This window comes from Paramormyrops kingsleyae, chromosome 3, assembly GCF_048594095.1.
Source record: "Paramormyrops kingsleyae isolate MSU_618 chromosome 3, PKINGS_0.4, whole genome shotgun sequence".
NCBI lineage: Eukaryota > Metazoa > Chordata > Actinopteri > Osteoglossiformes > Mormyridae > Paramormyrops > Paramormyrops kingsleyae.
This window is the reverse complement of record NC_132799.1, coordinates 9,624,993-9,641,950: the sequence shown is the minus strand read 5'-3', so window position 1 is coordinate 9,641,950 and position 16,958 is coordinate 9,624,993. Positions and strand designations below refer to the sequence as shown.

General features: G+C 38.5%; 2 protein-coding genes across 3 annotated transcripts; one reads left to right on the top strand and one right to left on the bottom strand.

The window, feature by feature from the left end:
* Positions 1-402: 402 nt before the first annotated feature.
* eef1akmt2 (EEF1A lysine methyltransferase 2) lies at positions 403-5,689 on the bottom strand. Its single transcript, XM_023841417.2, has 7 exons — positions 5,662-5,689; positions 5,379-5,514; positions 4,650-4,715; positions 4,410-4,524; positions 4,113-4,220; positions 2,421-2,637; positions 403-1,574 (listed from the first exon to the last, which is right to left on the bottom strand). Exons 1-7 carry the CDS (start codon positions 5,672-5,674, stop codon positions 1,480-1,482), a joined length of 750 nt encoding a protein of 249 aa, XP_023697185.2. The 5' UTR covers positions 5,675-5,689; the 3' UTR covers positions 403-1,479.
* Positions 5,690-5,751: 62 nt separating this feature from the next.
* On the top strand, positions 5,752-16,154 carry abraxas2 (abraxas 2, BRISC complex subunit). 2 transcript variants are annotated; one of them, XM_023841402.2, is made up of 9 exons: positions 5,752-5,873; positions 7,780-7,870; positions 8,592-8,628; positions 8,817-8,883; positions 9,441-9,631; positions 10,796-10,915; positions 12,159-12,243; positions 12,461-12,578; positions 13,855-16,154. In XM_023841402.2, exons 1-9 carry the CDS (start codon positions 5,802-5,804, stop codon positions 14,340-14,342), a joined length of 1,269 nt encoding a protein of 422 aa, XP_023697170.1. In that variant the 5' UTR covers positions 5,752-5,801; the 3' UTR covers positions 14,343-16,154. The 2 variants fall into 2 exon arrangements, with proteins under 2 accessions (XP_023697170.1, XP_072565677.1); XM_072709576.1 differs by having other exon boundaries at positions 5,787-5,873; positions 7,784-7,870.
* The last annotated feature ends 804 nt before the right edge of the window (positions 16,155-16,958 follow it).

Below are 16,958 nucleotides of genomic sequence, written 5' to 3'. Positions count from 1 at the left end.
GTCGTGCACGCACCGATCTCCTATATAGTACATTTAGCGTTTTATGTCTTTCAAATTTGAAGTACCCTCCGTAAGTAAATTCGACTTACCTTACACGAGTTTCTGGGTTTGTTCAAGTTTTAAAGTGATGAGGATCATGGAAATAATAAATAAACCCAAGCGTCAGATTTAACAAAAAAAAAAAAAAAACTCAATTTGTTCGTCAGTTGCATAATTAATATTTTGTTAGGTCCCTGAAACAAGGTTGCAGTTTTTCCCCCCCTTAGCGTGTCAAAGTTTATGACTGACTGAAATGTAGAGGAGAGGGTTTCCCCCAATTTCCACATTACTGCACAACCACTAAAACCGCAGCTATATAAGTAATTTAATCAATATGTGAAAATCATATTATGAGACCAGGTGTACAAGCAATGGAAAAACACTGATATTTTATTTTTCTTCGTAATCTAACACTGTACAGTATTCATGGATTTGGAGCCCAAACAGAGGTGATGCAACCTCCATACATTTTTATGTTTCACACTACAGTAATTAAAACATTTTTGATATATACTTAAAAAAGAATATACAATAAATTTAGCACCTGCTTTTTAAAACAATAACCCAGATAGATTTTTGATCTATTGCTAATTAACTAGTTTTTGTACAACTAATATGAAGTTTGATAAACATACGGGAATGTACGTATAGCCTTTACAAAAATATTGTGGAAAATCTTAAAAACATGCAGCCTCATTAGCCAGAGTAAAATTTTTGAATTCGTAGAAAAAAAGCACAGATAACACAGTAATATTTATCGTAAGATACGTGATTACTGGTTTCTTCATTGGCAGCGTAATAATTAACCTCCCAAGTAATTACGTACAGATTTTTAAGCTTTTTACATAATGGGCCTACCTAAGAATAAAGTAATGTTGTTTGAGTTAAGTCCTCATTCTATTAACAGATGACAGTACACAAAAAGGACAAGGTAAAGCACGGCCACAAAAAATGAAACATTGCAGGTTCGTGAACAACCCCACCTACTGTTCTATTCCCAAAGACATCAAAATGAATTATATCAAACTATATCAACCACACCAAAATTGAAAATTATATCCTTATGCTAATGAGAGAAAGTGCAGAAGTGATTGAATATGGAAACCTTTCTTAGTGAATATAAGGTTAAAGAAAGCAATAATCCGGGGCATTCTAGGCCATTCAAAAAACAACCTTAAGTTGGCATATTTATACAAGAGAGAATGGATGAGGTAGGATATTTTTAATGACTACATCAATATATCTATACATAGTTTAAAACTGACAGCATGTAATGGCCTATCAATTTCACAAACCTGGGTCAAAATGAAAGTTACTCTTCAGGATGTTCAACCAAAATAAATCCTTAAGTCGTAAACTGAACTCAAACATGTTTTGTTGACAATCTAACAGAGCAGGGGAAAACTTGTCACGCAGTCCTGTTTGGTGTGACATCAGAACTCATATTCGTTCAAGAACCAAGACAGTGACACTATTTCCAGTTCTGCCACCAAACTGAAAGCCAGGTGTGGGTAGCTCATGCAGGAACTTGAACCCTGTAGGGCAAAGTACAGACACGTTTAAAGGTGGTGATTACAAGTAGATAAGATACTTCCAGCAGTTGCAACCTTAGAGTCTGCCTTCCTGGAATTTCACATTTTATAAACTTAGAACACCTCTGTAGGCTACAAGACAGTTTGAATGGTTGGCATTTCTAAATAATCTGCCTGACAGATTGGTCAGTTTTCCCTCCTGTTACTGATTCCAGGGGAATTAACGGAATAACTGAGAGTAACTGAGAGCATCTCCCACCACCGTTAATTAAGCGTCTTTCATTAAACCACGACCCCTAACATCTCCAGTAGATTCCAGAAAGATTAATCTGCCAGACTAGTTGGTGACACTTTACTTGAAAAGGCCCAATAACTTAAAATTAGTAACTCAGTCACTACTGAAGGACAAATCATGAACAAATATAGTAAATGCATGAAATACATGAACAGTTATGACTAATTAATGATGAATGAACATGGGATCATTAAGTAACACTTATTTTCTGGATAATTAACACGTTAACTAAGAGTGTAGTACTATATTATTTTTGGGCAGATGTGTAACTTATCAATTGTTTGTGAATATTGTAAATACTTGTCTTCCCACCAGCTAACCACAATAAATCTTTGTGTTCACTTTACCACTCGTCTTTCTCCTTATGTTACGGTCAGACCCTGCACCGGGTTGTAACAGAGCCCCCTCATATAAAGTGTTACTGTCTAGTTTGCCACATTTAAAACAAGGAATTGCTGCTTTGTCGAGGAAGAGTGAAAATGACAGCACATTACTTTTAGAACAATAGCCATCACAGACATCAGAAGGTGGACATTAACCAGAAGGCCACTCACCATTGCTGAATATATCCAGCAGCTGCTCTTTAGTCCAGTTACAGGAAGTGATGACAAAGAATCCGCCCATCCTGAGCACTCCCAGAAGAGCTTTAACGTAGCGCTCTTTCCCATCATCCTTAGCATCGACGCTAAGAGTTATGGCATCGAATGTGCCCTTGTCTATACTCACGTCAAAACTACCCAACTCCTCAGAGAAACTAAGGAAGTCTATTTCCTGTAATCAAAAAAGAGGAAAAAACCAACCATTTAAATTCAGCACAAATAAACAAGTGTGAGTAAATATGTCTTTATCTATTCATTATCCTTAGCAATAATAAAGCTTTTTCTAGAAGTATTTACACATTTTTCAGCAAATAAGAATAAACATTGTATTAATTTACACAGGCCTCTCTGATGTTAGAAACCATAAAAATTGTATAAAGATTTTGAATCAGATCCCATTTTCTACATTCATTTCTGACTGTATTTCATTTTTTTAGCATTGATGGCAAAGAATATGTTCTGCAGTACAGTTGTGCTCCGGTATTGAGTCATGCTGTTGTGGCTCGCCACCTCATTGGACAGTTGACCTTTGTGTTTTGTTACATCTCTTATGGACAGCAGGCTCTTGTCTGATGCTGTCATGCATTCAGGGCACTCGCTTGGCATTGAAGGTGCAATTCTCCTGCCAGGGGGAGACACATAGCCCCACTGTAGTGTGTCCAATAGGTTGTGCAGTATAACTCCATTCCATTCTACTACCTTGACCATCATCCAACTAAATTAAGGCTCAACTAAATCCTTACAGAGAGGTAGAACAAGCTAGTTAGATATGAAAGGGAGGATGAGCTACAGTTTCATCACGTGACTTTCCAGACATTGCTGCCTGGGAGACTTACCTGTTGGCAGTAAATTCCCTACACTAAGCAATAAAGAGGAAAGTGCCAAAACTAGGGTAAATATTGACCCCACCAAGCCATCTGCCAAGATATGCATTACCACAGGACACCATTCTCACGTATATGGAAGTCCAGCATGAATCTATGCATAGTGCAAGTGGAAACAACCTTGGCAATGAATGAGGCGGTTAATTTGTCAGACTTTTACAAGATTACCCTTGATTACTTTTAGCACCTCTCTGGTGCTGTCTCTCCCCTTGCAAAATAAACATGGCAGAGATTCCTCACACTGGAAAAACATCCTAGGGGCAGAGTATACTATACTGAAAGTGCAACTATTTCATTGAACAGTAAGAGCAGTTTAGACAGTAAACTGTAAAACAATTAAAACAACACGCGATCAAGTGAAAAGGTTTAGCGGATCTTTTTTAAAGATTCCTCCAGATTTTAATTTTATCACTATATAATGTTTGATATAGTGATAAAATTAAAATCTGGTGGAATCTTTAAAAAAGATCCGCTAAACCTTTTCACTTGATCGCGTGTTGTTTTAATTGTTTTACCCCAGCTTTAATGAAATGGGGGTTGACTTAAAAGTTGTAAGTAAAGCCCAATGCTTCCACCAGCTGTTCACTTTCAGAACTGCAACATTCAGCATAAAACAATTTTTCATAATACTGTTTGCTCTAGTACATGCTGCTGGTAAATGACAAGGAAAAAAATAAATTCAACATATTTCTAAAAACACGGGGGAGACATATTTAAAAAGTTCTGTGTAACACCTTACACAGCTGTTTCATTAATGAGTTACCTTAACTTTTACGTTAGATAAGCCTTCCTTCTCCAGTATGTTGTTTGACAGCTTCACAGCTGAAGTTGAATAGTCTATCCCTGTGAGATTTGTAAATCCGTGCTTAGCCTGTGGAAAATTAAATGCGAGACAGGGATATTTCAGACAAATACAGAATAACAACTCCTTTAAACTGCTGTTATTCAACTACATAAAAATATAAAATTACTATGTATCTTGAGATGCAAAATCGGTACATGAGCAACAATACAAGGCGTTTTATTTTCTCAGCAGTCATTTATTTTTAATGGAACACACCAGTTCAACAAGGAAGACGCCGTTTCCAGTTCCAATATCAAGAATAGCGGCATTTCTTGGGATTTTCATTTTGTCCAGCCACCTGACTACACGTCCCATGCTCTCCTCTCCAAACCTAGAAGGAAACAAACACACACTTTATGTAAACTAACCTCTCGTACTGTATATCGTCTGATACATTAAAATATAGATTAATTTTGCTGCTCACAAAATGTGCAAACACCGAGTAAGATTTTTTACCATATCTCCCCGACATCCCCTATGTCTTCGAATGCTTGCAATTCTCTTTGATAGGCATCATCCCAACTAAAACACAGACAAATAATATATATATATATAATAAAAGGTTAAGGACATGAACCCACACGCTGTGTGTATGAGTTGTCACATTTTCTCTCCGTATTTCGCGGGATTGCTCCGATTCCTCCCTGCAGTCCAAGGATAAATGTCGGTAAATCGCCCATACTGAAAATGTGTCTAGTGCCGGTGTTCTGTCATAAAATACTACCTATCGAGACGTGATATCGAGCCTTTCTGCGCATGTGCAGTTCCACCGTCTTGAGATTAGGGTTAGGTTTTAGGGGTTAAGGTAAGGGTTTTAGGGGGTTTTGGGGAGTTAGGGTTAGGGCTATCGATTAGCACTACGGTAGCATTTTTCGACAAGGCAGCATATATTGACAGAACAGGGTGGATTTACCCTTTACCGTATCTGCTTTACGACCTATGCTCCAGGATAAGCTTCCCACCACAGCGCAGCTTATTAGGTCAGTAGCTATTGAAAATTAATAGAATAAAAAGTGGCAATCGAACAACTTAACTGATTTTTAAATAGATGGCTGATTATGCTGTTTGAAACAGCTAATTGTTTACTAATGATAAGAATGCAGTACTGGGCTAAACTCGCGAAACAGTTATACAACTTTCAGGCACTAACGTTTGATCTACACAATTAAATGCTTATTTACTTACTACTCTTTTGTTCCCAGCTTTGAAGGCAAGAAGTCTTCGCCCAAGTATTCATCTTCTTTTTCTTTTTCATCGCATCTAGCAGCATGGTGACAAGTCTGCGAGCTGAATTTCGAATCCATGCTGTCAGAAGACACGCCTTCCAGGAAGGCACAGGAAGTAGCATTATCAGCACGGACACAGAGATCCCGTTAAATAAACAAAAAAAATAATAAAAGTTGAATAAATAAAATAATTATATCAAAGTGCCTTTATTATAAAATACATGAGTTGCAAAATAATGTACCTGATATGTGCATACTGAACGTCAATTATTTTTCACGCTGCCTACATAACCCAGAATACTTTGAAAACATACCGGATGTTCATGACGTAATGAGGTTTTAGACCGTAGGGGATTGTGGGGCAGGTGGGGAAGCTTCCATTATGGCGGCTTCCATTTCAGGTTATACTTTCAGTTCTGTGTGTTATCACAGTGCTAACAGCAACTCCGACCACGTAAGTATTCCAAGTCGCTGATCGAAATTGAGAGGGATATGTTGAGTTATCTGGTTTGTTTGGTCATTTTCGGTGCTTTATGTGAAGGGTATCAAGTTTCTCCAGTGTCATCTTCCTATGCTGCACCTCACAGTGACAGATTTGGCTAAATAACTGGGCTATCTTCTTAGTTAACTTGGTATCTGATAGTAATTTTGCGACTAATGTTTTGTTTCTTGTCGTATAGCTGGATTTAGTCGACTATAGATTTGTGTTTTTGTGCCATTGTTCAAATATTAATTTATATCTATACAAAACCACATATATGTACAGAAAGTCGGTTGACCAAGGGGTCAAGCCTCTGAGAGCAATGTGCCCTGCGAGACGATAATTAGTTTGGTCAGAAAGAGAAGCGTTTTGTTTTGCTTCAACGTCAATAGTAAACGTCTATTCGTTTAGCTCGCTAATTAGTAAACATCAGTCAATAACATAGTTATTTATCATCTGGTTGATATTCTGGTATAAGTTTGTGAGTTTTTAAAAAAAATAATTTTAAATTAGGAATTTATTGAATTGGTGCATTTAGTAAAATTCGCAAAGATTGGTGTATATGTCGTCACAGAAATTAGCATGAATTATTTTGCCAGTTTTAAGATGGCTGGTATCCTGACTGTTCTCCAAGATTATTGCATGAAAGCAAATTATTAGTTTCCAGAAAAAAAACGCTGAAGTTGCTTGTATAGCTCTTGTTTAGTTGTAAATGAAAAAGCTTTGCTTCTACATGTTAAGGGAAATCCTGTGTGCCCATAGTCTGGAACTGACAAGCTTCTAATGAGTTATGGGCAAACAGATGCCACTGATGATCTGTTACATTTCCCATATATGGAGATCTGATGGATATCATCTTTACCTGTATTTTTGCAATTCAGTCCTTTGTGTAAGAAGTTTAAAGTATGTTCAATTAAGTTCTTATTTTCTTTATGGTATTTAATAAAAAGACTAAAGTAAACCAGTGGATGAGATATTGCAGCACTGTAGACAAATCTTGTCCTTTGCAAGTGTATAATTACATTTATCTAACCAGGTTCCAGAAGACATTTTTAGTTATATTGTATATAGTGGAGCATGGTCTCATTTCGGGTCATTCTTCGATGTCAGTAGGTGTGTGAATGAATTCTCAGGACTTTCTGTCACTCGACCGGATTCTTCTTGGTCCCAGATGTTATACCGTTAGTGTGGTAAAGGGCCACAGCTTTATCAGCTTAGGACTTTTTCCATTGATCAACAAATGCAGCACTGATATGTTCTCATTATTAACCAATTAGTTCTGTGTTTAAAGTTTGTTCTGTGTGTTTCAGGTACTGATTTACTTGATAACTAAATTGGCTGATTTTCTTCATTGTCAGCTTTATGTGTAATGTTTTAGTGCTGTTTTACTTAATTATTTTAGAACTCTTTAAATGCTTTAAGTTTTTTCCCTTAGTCTGCAAACAGCAATAATCAGCAAAGTTTGGAAGCTTTACCTTCTTCCTAAGGCAGTGGGGCTGTGCTCCCATAAGGTCCCGGGTTACAGTTTTTATGTGCCTTGATTTATGACTCTATACTGAACCTCAGGAAATTCATCAGGAACATGTCCGGTAGTTGATGATGCCATAATGAAAGGCAGCTTGCTGATATTCTTTTTTGACTTTGGGACTGATTTCTGTCATTTCATTGAACTATTTTGATTTATTGTTCTGTTGCAGTCACGTCTATTAGTAATGGTGTTTTTGCTGAATTTTTTGTTAGAAATGAGTCATTCCTGTTTTTCCTTATCATGTAATGTTTTAGTAATAATTTTATAGTTATTTTTCAGTGGACTTAAACTACAGACCAGATTTAAATGTGTTGCAATGTAACAGTGTAACAAAGATGTTATTTTCTGTAGGAAGGTTTTTTGCTGGGGGAAGTGAGGCAAGAGGAATCGTTTAGCATAAGTGATGCTCAGATCAGCAACACTGAATTTCTCCAAGTAGTTGGTAAGATCTCCGTTCCTACTTAATTTCATTAAGCAAGGTTTATTAATAGAAGTAATGCAACCTTTGTCTTTCTCTTTGTTATTTATATATGGTGAAATAAATGTTAAGCAAAAGAGCAGTTTTCAGCTTTCATCATGTCTGCAAAACAAAAGGTGATTTTAGCATTATAGCAGCAGTTATGAACAGAATAAGGCAATACAACATAATAGCACAGTATGAAGGGACATAAAATTGTATATAAATATAAAATTGTGTGTGTAAACATTGTATAAATATGTGTTTATGCATGTATGTGTATATATAATATAATGCATATTTTGTATATATACAAATAATATTGTGTGCATATATATGTTTATGCATATATGTTTATATAATTTATATAATTTAATGCATATTTTTTATATATAAATAATATACACACACACACACTATCAAATAGCAGCCACATTTTAAGACCTAGGGGTGGTATTACACAAAGTGACCAATGCTCGATTGCTCGTATATGTAAACATAGGCCATGAGGTTAGGTGGTTCCCTGTGAGGAGACATGACACATGACACGGTAATAACAACAACAAGAAAAAATAATAGTAGTAGTAATAATAATAAAAATTATTATTATAATAAAGATAATAGTATTAACGTACAATCGGTGTTGAAATTCAGTGTTTTCATGCATTCTGTAGAATTCTTCCTCATATATACTGTATACTTACAGAAATCCATAACCATGAACCTTGTGCACAACTATTTAGGTAAGATGTCTTTATACATTTCCATAAGCGTTTCACTTATTTGATCATTTTTCAACATCTTAAATTAAATTGCTGTTTTGTCTGTTAGTTTAGCTGGTCATATTGTTAAATTAACTGTGGAAAAAGCATACCAGGGCAAGGTTCAAGTGTTACAAAGTGAATATTAATCAGTCTGCCTCTTGTTTCAGCTTTTATGACTACGCAGGTAAAGTGAGTGAAGTGAACCTCAACAAAATTCTCAAAGATAGAAGAAAAGTAAGTTTTGCTGCTTTGTTGCATTGACCTAGACAACGGCCCCATTCCCACGGCCTTGGATAAAGTTATGTCAATATAAGCTTTGTTTTTTAGCTGATGCTTTTTTCCAAACTGATGTACACATTTCTGGTTAAATTCTATGCTCATGACAACTACAAATCTTTGTCTTTAATACCTGTTTTTCTGCCATCTGTTGTTGTGTGTTTTTCTTTTTAATAGTCTTTCTTGTTCCTCTGGGTTCCCCTGTTTCCCCCCACAATTCAAAAACATGTTAAGGTGAATTGGAGTTACCAAATTCACCCATAGGTGTCAATGTGTGGGTGTCTGGCTTGTGTGCCCTGCGATGGTTTGGTGCCCCATCCTGCCTTGCACCAATAGCTTCGGGGAAAGGCTCTGGAACCCTCACGACCCTGCTTAGGACAAGCGAGCATGGATGGATGGATGGATGGATGTATGGATGGATGGATGGACCACAATCTAATAAAGCTGTGCAACAGACATTTGTTGGCTCAAATGATGAATTGTTAGAAAAAAAACTATATGTATGTTCTCTTCAGAATGTCATTGGCTGGTACCGGTTCAGAAGAAACACACAGCAACAAATGTCATTCAGGGAACAGATCATCCACAAGCAGCTGACACAGATCTTGGGTGTGCCCGACCTTGTCTTCCTTCTCTTCAGCTTCATCTCCACTGCCAACAACTCGACGCACGCGCTAGAGTATGTGCTCTTCAGGCCAAACAAACGGTATGGTCATGTCCATCTCAAGTTCGATCATTCCGTTTTGTCTTTCTGTTACAGTAACCATAATATTTGCACTCAACAACCCTAAACAATGAGTATCGGTTTTGGTTTCTATAACTCCCTTGAAAGAAAATACCCTGGAATGTTGATACAGATCTATTGAGTAGTAATTAAAACTAACCAAAAAATATCTATAATTAATGTGTGAAATGTATATTAAGATATTGTGAGGTTTTCTGCATCCGAAAAGCAGAAAAATGATTGCAAGTCTTCAAAAATGTCCATAATACTGAGTCTCAACAAAGACTGTATACCGTAAGCTTCACTAAGCTGGTGTTTATGACTGAGCTGTCATTCAAAAAACCTTCTTGTATCCAAGGCTGATGGGCACAGACATATAACCCAGTTTAAGGAGCCTAATAGCTAGATCCCTGAGTATTGAAAAAAAACTTCATATGGTCCAGTGGATCATCTTTCAGCTACTTTCCTCTTTCTCGCTGGGTTTATATTCAGAGAAAGACAAAGGTTGCATTCCGCCCACAGTGTCTGTTGCTATGGGCAGACAGCTTATGGTCCAATAGTTTCTCTGCATGGTTGTATAATAGCCAAGGAATATGACGTCATAATGCAACACTGTTCCTTCATGATGTTCTCATATTCCAGGATGTTAATACTTCCATATACACTGCTCAACAAATCTAAAAGTTGTTTTATGAATGTTAGGATGAAGTCACATGACTTCCATATACTTATGCGTAAGCAGTAGATTCATCCCAGTTCCCTGAGCCTTTTTTTCTTGAGGAACATTTCATCACACACTGCTTAAAGCATGTGACTGCATTCAGAGCTAAATTTAAGCTGTTCTACAGGCCAAAGGTCGTCTTACACGCTACAGGTCCTTGGTGGTAATGTTTAGTCATGTTGTACACACAGTACAGGCTTTGCTGAATGCCTAATTCATCTTTGCCATGGGTTGTTCATATTACTGCCAAGACACTGACTTCCAGCTTTACCTCCGAGATTAAGATCTTGAGTTTCGCTCTTGGTGATGCCTTGACTTTTTGTTTGCCTGAGGGCATGTAGCTTCAGGACAGATCATTTAACATGCATCGTATCTGACGAGGCGGGGATCTTAAGTGCAGCCTGTTTGTGCTCTTCATCCTGAAGGTACAATCAAAGGGTCTCCCTCAGCATCCCTAACCTTGGCAACACCAGCCAGCAGGAGTATAAGGTATCATCGGTACCAAACACGTCACTGAACTACGCCAAGGTGATCAAAGAACAGGGGTGAGTGATCGCTTTGAGTCTGGTGGGGTAGCTAACGGAGGTTACCTGGCTTTTCTTTGGGACACCAATGTGATTTACAGTTCACCAAATATGGAAAGAGCCAAACTAAAAGGTGTGCAGTGGGCCCTGTGCTGACAAAATACACAAATGCGTGGTGGGCAGATTCTATAAGCAGACAATCAAAATGCTAGCATTGTGTAGAAGTGATTCCGCGTGAATCATGTTCGTCCGCAGCTAACTATGTAGCCCCATGCACTTTGGTGTTCCGCTGTTAGCAGTCCTGCGAAGGTCTCTGTTTTGAAATATGCAAACAAACCATCCCAGTGGTAAAATTTCATTTTCAAACAGTGTTTACATGAGACAGTTATGCAGAATCCAGGTTTCCTTGCAAACGCTGTTCATGATGTATTCTTTCATACATACATTATATCATCAAATTTACATAACTAGGAAGAAAATAAGGGATATAACATTAATTTGTTCTTTTATACTTGAATCTCTCAGCAGTTTTGTATGAAAATGGTCTGTTAACTAGAGTGGTGTGATTTTTAACATGAATCAAAAATGATTATATAATAAATTTGGTGTGAAAAATAATTTGAATCTTTACACGTTTAAACAGTATAGAATAGAATAGCAATTCAAGCTCTTTCGGCAAATTGGATAGTTTTCACATATACCGACTTGCTCTCCATGACAAGGTGTCACCAATGTCTGTATATGAAGGCGAAAGCAAGTTTTGCAGTCAGAGAAAAGGGTTAGCTTGTGTTCAGCACCACTGGAGCAGTTCTTCAAGGTTATGAAGTTCCAACCTGCCACTCTCAAGGCACTGGGGGAGGTGCCAGAGCTGCTATCAAATTAGTTAATTTTTTTTTATATATTAACAAATGTAGCCTATAATCAAAGCATCATTGTTCATTTTCCTTTTTGGACACAACCCTTAGAAGCCCAAATTAAAATATTACTGTTTATCAGACACTACTCTGTGCTAAATGGCTATAGAATACTGACAGTTTGTCATTTGGCCGGTTATAATTACAATAATAACACCGTAAAGCATGATCTGTACATGTATCAAGTCACATATCAAAGTTCTGGATTGCAAAGGCAATAGACAGTAATGTAGATTAAGTTTTGTTAAACTCTTTAGGGAGCAAGCTAGTGGCTGTGTATTTCTGCTTATTGTTCAGATACGGTCTGTGAAATGCTCAGTTTAACATATTGATATGGATGTCTGTTCCAGGGCTGAATTTTTTGACAAGGATGGAGTAATGAAGGATATCAGAACAATATTTCAGGTGTACAGTGCACTTCAAGAAAAGGTTCAGGTAAGCTTTACACCGTTGAAAGATATGGAAAATTTTCAAAATCACTTTCATGTGTTTTGTGACACGCATGCAAAACCTATGCCAGACGTGTCATGAGAGTATTGGCATGTCAGCATCTCGTAGTAACTGTAGAACCACATCTTCTGTAACTGTGTCAGTCGAGTCTACGGTGTTGGGGCACACACTGTTGTCTTTATTGGTCCTCTTATTGTTGTAGGCTGTCTGTGGGGAGGTTGAACAGAGTGAACGTGTGAAAGAAAAAATCCAGGATGAAGTAAACAGACTCAAACAGGAAATAGCACTCAGAAAACGTAAGAGTGCAGAGGAAGAAAGAAGTAAGTCTTCTGCTGGAATTTTGTCACAGACAGTTTACTCTGGGGTCACCTTATTAGGTAAGGCTAGCTAGTACTGGGTAGAACCCATTTTGCCTCCAGAACCACTATGGGGATATCGCTTTAAGAAGCCTGGTCATTCCAGTCTGACCTCACTGGAGGGGGATACTTCTGAGATGTTGCAACAACCTGGTGTCAACAGTCAGACTACTGTACATTCAAAATCGCGTTGATCACACATCTTGGTCCTTCTAATGCTTAGCCAAACGGTAACTGAATCTCTGAACCCTGTCTATGTACTTTGTGTGGTATGCGTTCAGTTGCAACTATGTACATTGCTGATTGGAACTTTATGCTTTATGCGTTAAGGTGTACCTAATAAACTAGCCACTGTGTGTGTATTTTGGATGTTTGATAGAACTTTGTCAGTGTGATGAGACAGTAGGTAGCACTATTGCTGTACAAGACTTGGCTAAAAGTTAAAATTAAATGTGAGGACATTTTTAAGGTCCCCGCAATATAAACCTCAGATTTATAAATTGCCAAAAGTCTTCTATTTTCTTTGGTTACCTATGGTTAAAGATTAAGGTTAGAAATGAATGGAGGGTCCCCACAATGACAGGAATGTATGAACTTTGTGTGCGCATGTGCGTGTGCGTGCATGGTCACCAGATGTCCCCACAATGTGATGATTACCTGTTATTTTGACCGTGTGGGGAATTTTTTCCAGTTCCCACGTGGGGAAACTCAATTTGAAAAGGAAAAAAAAAAATCAGTGAATGCAATCAAAAAAACTAAAATAGCCAAATGTCTTGTGTTTTGTTTAGTTACTTATGGTTAAAGTTAGGGTTGTCATTATTGGGATTAGGTCTATGCCCATAGAAATGAATGGGGAGTGTCCACAAAGATAGATACCTAATCTGCCTTTGGCATTTGTGTGTGTCTGTTTTGAGTTTGCATGAATCTCTCTCTCCCTGCCTTGTTTCCCTGTGTAGTCTAGTTTCCTACTGCAGTCCAAAAACATGTAATGAGGTGATTTTTTGCCTCTTAGTTACCTAAATTGTCCACAGCTGGTCACACACAGACAAGAATCCAGTTTTGTATCCCTGCTTGTGCATGAATGCATGGTTGGGTGACCAGTGGCTTCATGATTTGCTTTGTTTTACTTTGGCTAACTTTGATTTTTGTAGGGTTTATAAAATTAGATTTTGTACGGGATAAGTAAGTGCTAGCAACAACAAAAATAGTTTTATTTATTTTTGGTCACCTCTGTTTACAGGACTCCAGGAATTAGAAGCCGCAGAAACTGTGGAGTCGAGCGCATCTGTACTGGAAAATTCCGATTCTTCTGTGACGTCCAGGATTGGCTTCCGCAGCGCCACCTTGGAGCGGATGGGCCTGGAGAGACCGGGGACCTCGGACATGCCGCCGCTGTATTCGGACGTGGTCGGCCGCGACTCCACCACGGTGCTCGGCAGCAAGGCCAACGTCGTCTTCCTCCCCAGACCTCAGGCCGTGGGCTCACCAGGACACCCCCACCCGCTGAGTCTGCCGCTGGGCGACGGGTCCAGTTTGGACTCCTTGGACAGGCGGGCTGCTGGCCAGGAGGACGAGGAGGATGAGGATGAGGAAGAGGAGAGCAACGATTGTGAGAACCTAGAAAATGAGCTGTCCTTGTCACCCGGGGACGTCACGCTGCCGCCCAGTCAGGGCCGGCCGGCTTCTCTCAGACCTGATGGTGACTCGCACAGCACTCCGAGCTCCTAGGCATGAACACGGGGACGTCGCACGCTGCGCTGGGAAGCTGTGCATCCCCACGGATTGGGGGAATCTCGGCCTTGGCAGTAAAAGGTTTTGCGTGGATGGCTTTGCTGTGTTCTCATAGGTCGTATTATCGTTTTTGTTTCTTTGAATTATGCTAGGGAGTCCAGGCTGCCAGTTGTGACTCTCAGAAAAAGGCTTCTGGGGAAACTGGACCAGTTTTGCCTTGGTGAAGGTCTAAAAAAAAATCCCTTTGAAATAAATCTCTTTCAGAGGAAAGTTGTTTGGAGATTGATGGAGTAAACCTGCAGGGGGTGCTATGGTGGGTAGACCGGGTTTGGCCCCACCACTGAAATAGGCTAATGCTCTGGATTAATGTCTGACACCTGCTACCAACAGATAGCATCAAGTTGTACCATTACCTCTTGCACTATTTTGCCTTGTTTTATTGTTTATTTAAAGGGAATTCATTTTTTGAGGCCTTTAAAGAGTCAAATTGGTGGTTATCTAACATATGTATGTATGTAGATATGTATATACATATATATATTGCATTAGCTTGCACGTTTATCTTACACTTGACTAAGGACTGTCATTAGCATTTTATTCCTTTAACATTCATATACTGTAGTCTTATTAATCGTGGCTGCCTATTTCTCTAACAAAGTGAATTCGGATGGAGGTTTCACTCAGTTACAATAAGGGGTGCTTATTTTAATACTACAAAATAACATGGTTACCCTTTACCATGGCGCAATGTACATTTATCAAATCACGGATATTTTCAGCTCTTTACTGTACTTCAGTTTTTTTCCCGGATTCTTTATCGTGCTTTGCCAGTCCTGTTTAGTTGTGCCAAAAACAGTAAGCTTTTATCTTTAGGTCCAGATAGGATTGTCCTTTGTGTAGTACTTGGGATATACAGAATCAAGCACTATGTAGCTTGCTAATAGAAAACATTAGGCAGTAGTCTCTTGACACATTTGAGAGCTAATGCTGAAAAGGAAATTGCTAACACTGCTTGTATTATCACTAATATTAATTGCTTGTTTCTGCAACTGAGATGAGACATCGGTGTGAAAGGGAGACACTTTGTGGCACTCTGGACTGGGCTGGATTGAGTCCGGGGGGTTCAGGCATTGAACAATGTCCTAATACAATAAATGAACCCCATGGCCTTAATTTGAGCCAGTGTTGGAGTGGAAACAGATGTGATGAGATCTTGTTAGAGTCATGGTGCCTTTCTATCACTAAATCCTCATGTTGGGTGGTCAGACACCAAGAAGAATTATTCAAAATGGTGCTTGGCTAGAAGATGGCCTGGGATTTGGTGACGCAAAGCAGAAACGTGCAGGTCCTGGGTTCAAAGGACGTCATACACAGGCCACGCATGGAGAACCGAATTGTTTATTGATATTATTGCGCACTGAAAGCTATAGAGAGAACAGAATCAGCTGCTGTCAACTTAAATTTAATAAGAATAGCCATTAGTCTAGGTGAACATTGTGGTCAGAAGCTTTACTCTGTCTGTCGTTTGTGAAAGAGAAAGCTTTCGCAACCCAAAGCTGGGGCTTTTTCTGCTTTAGAGTATTTTAGCATTCTAACATTTTAAATAACGGCAACCATCTGACCGCGTCTAAGGTTAACACTTTTAGATAGATCCATGTTTGGTGACGATGATGATGATGATGACGACGGTAAACCTACAGTTCAAATGAGCAAGTTGTTTGTGAACAATGAATGTCTTTCCTACAGAAAAGCTGAAAATAATCAGAACGTGTATATGAAAAACACATTAAACAGTACTGTATTTAATAATTATTGTCTTTCCCCGTCTTATTCAAAACTAAAATATCTTGCAGGAGTGCTGGAGTTCAGTACTTAAATCTGTGTGACACTGCCTCACTCTGCGTCTTTGACGATCCACCTTATTTCCAAGCACAAACTCATGCTTTACTCACCTCTTATTTTCGGGTACCTGTATCAAAGTGGAGAAGTGGCATACATAGATTGCTTATACAACTGGAACAGGTTACTTTGCAGATATTTCACCTCAGTCTGAACTTGATATGTATGGCATAATAAAGTAACTACGGATACTTGGCCTTTTTGATTTACTATGTGTATCATTTTATTACTGCATAATGCTGCAAGTATAGCACTGATTAGTTTGAGCAGAATAAATTAATTATAGGCTACATCTGGGCATTCTAAAGGATCTACTAAAGTACCTGGAAATTCCAAATGACGAACATGATTGAAAAATCATCGTTCATAATATAATATTATGTGTGTGTCTGATAAACAGTAATATATATACACACGTATATATGTATTAAAGTACAGTGTTTACCTAGAAATAGGAGATTCTTACAAACAGGTCGTTAAGTGGACCTAACTGCTCATTTGGGCAAGTTATTACCACGATTACTACTTGTGACTTCTGGCTAAGGCGACGACACACTTAGGGAAGTACACTGTCTCGCTCATATGGATTCCGCGCAGATGTAATGTGTAAAGTGCGGCTAATAATAAGATACAGGTTAGTTCAGTCGCATCCGGACACGCTATGAAGTAGCAGTTTACTACAGGCAAGCCCAGACGAGAGCGCTGATTGGCCGA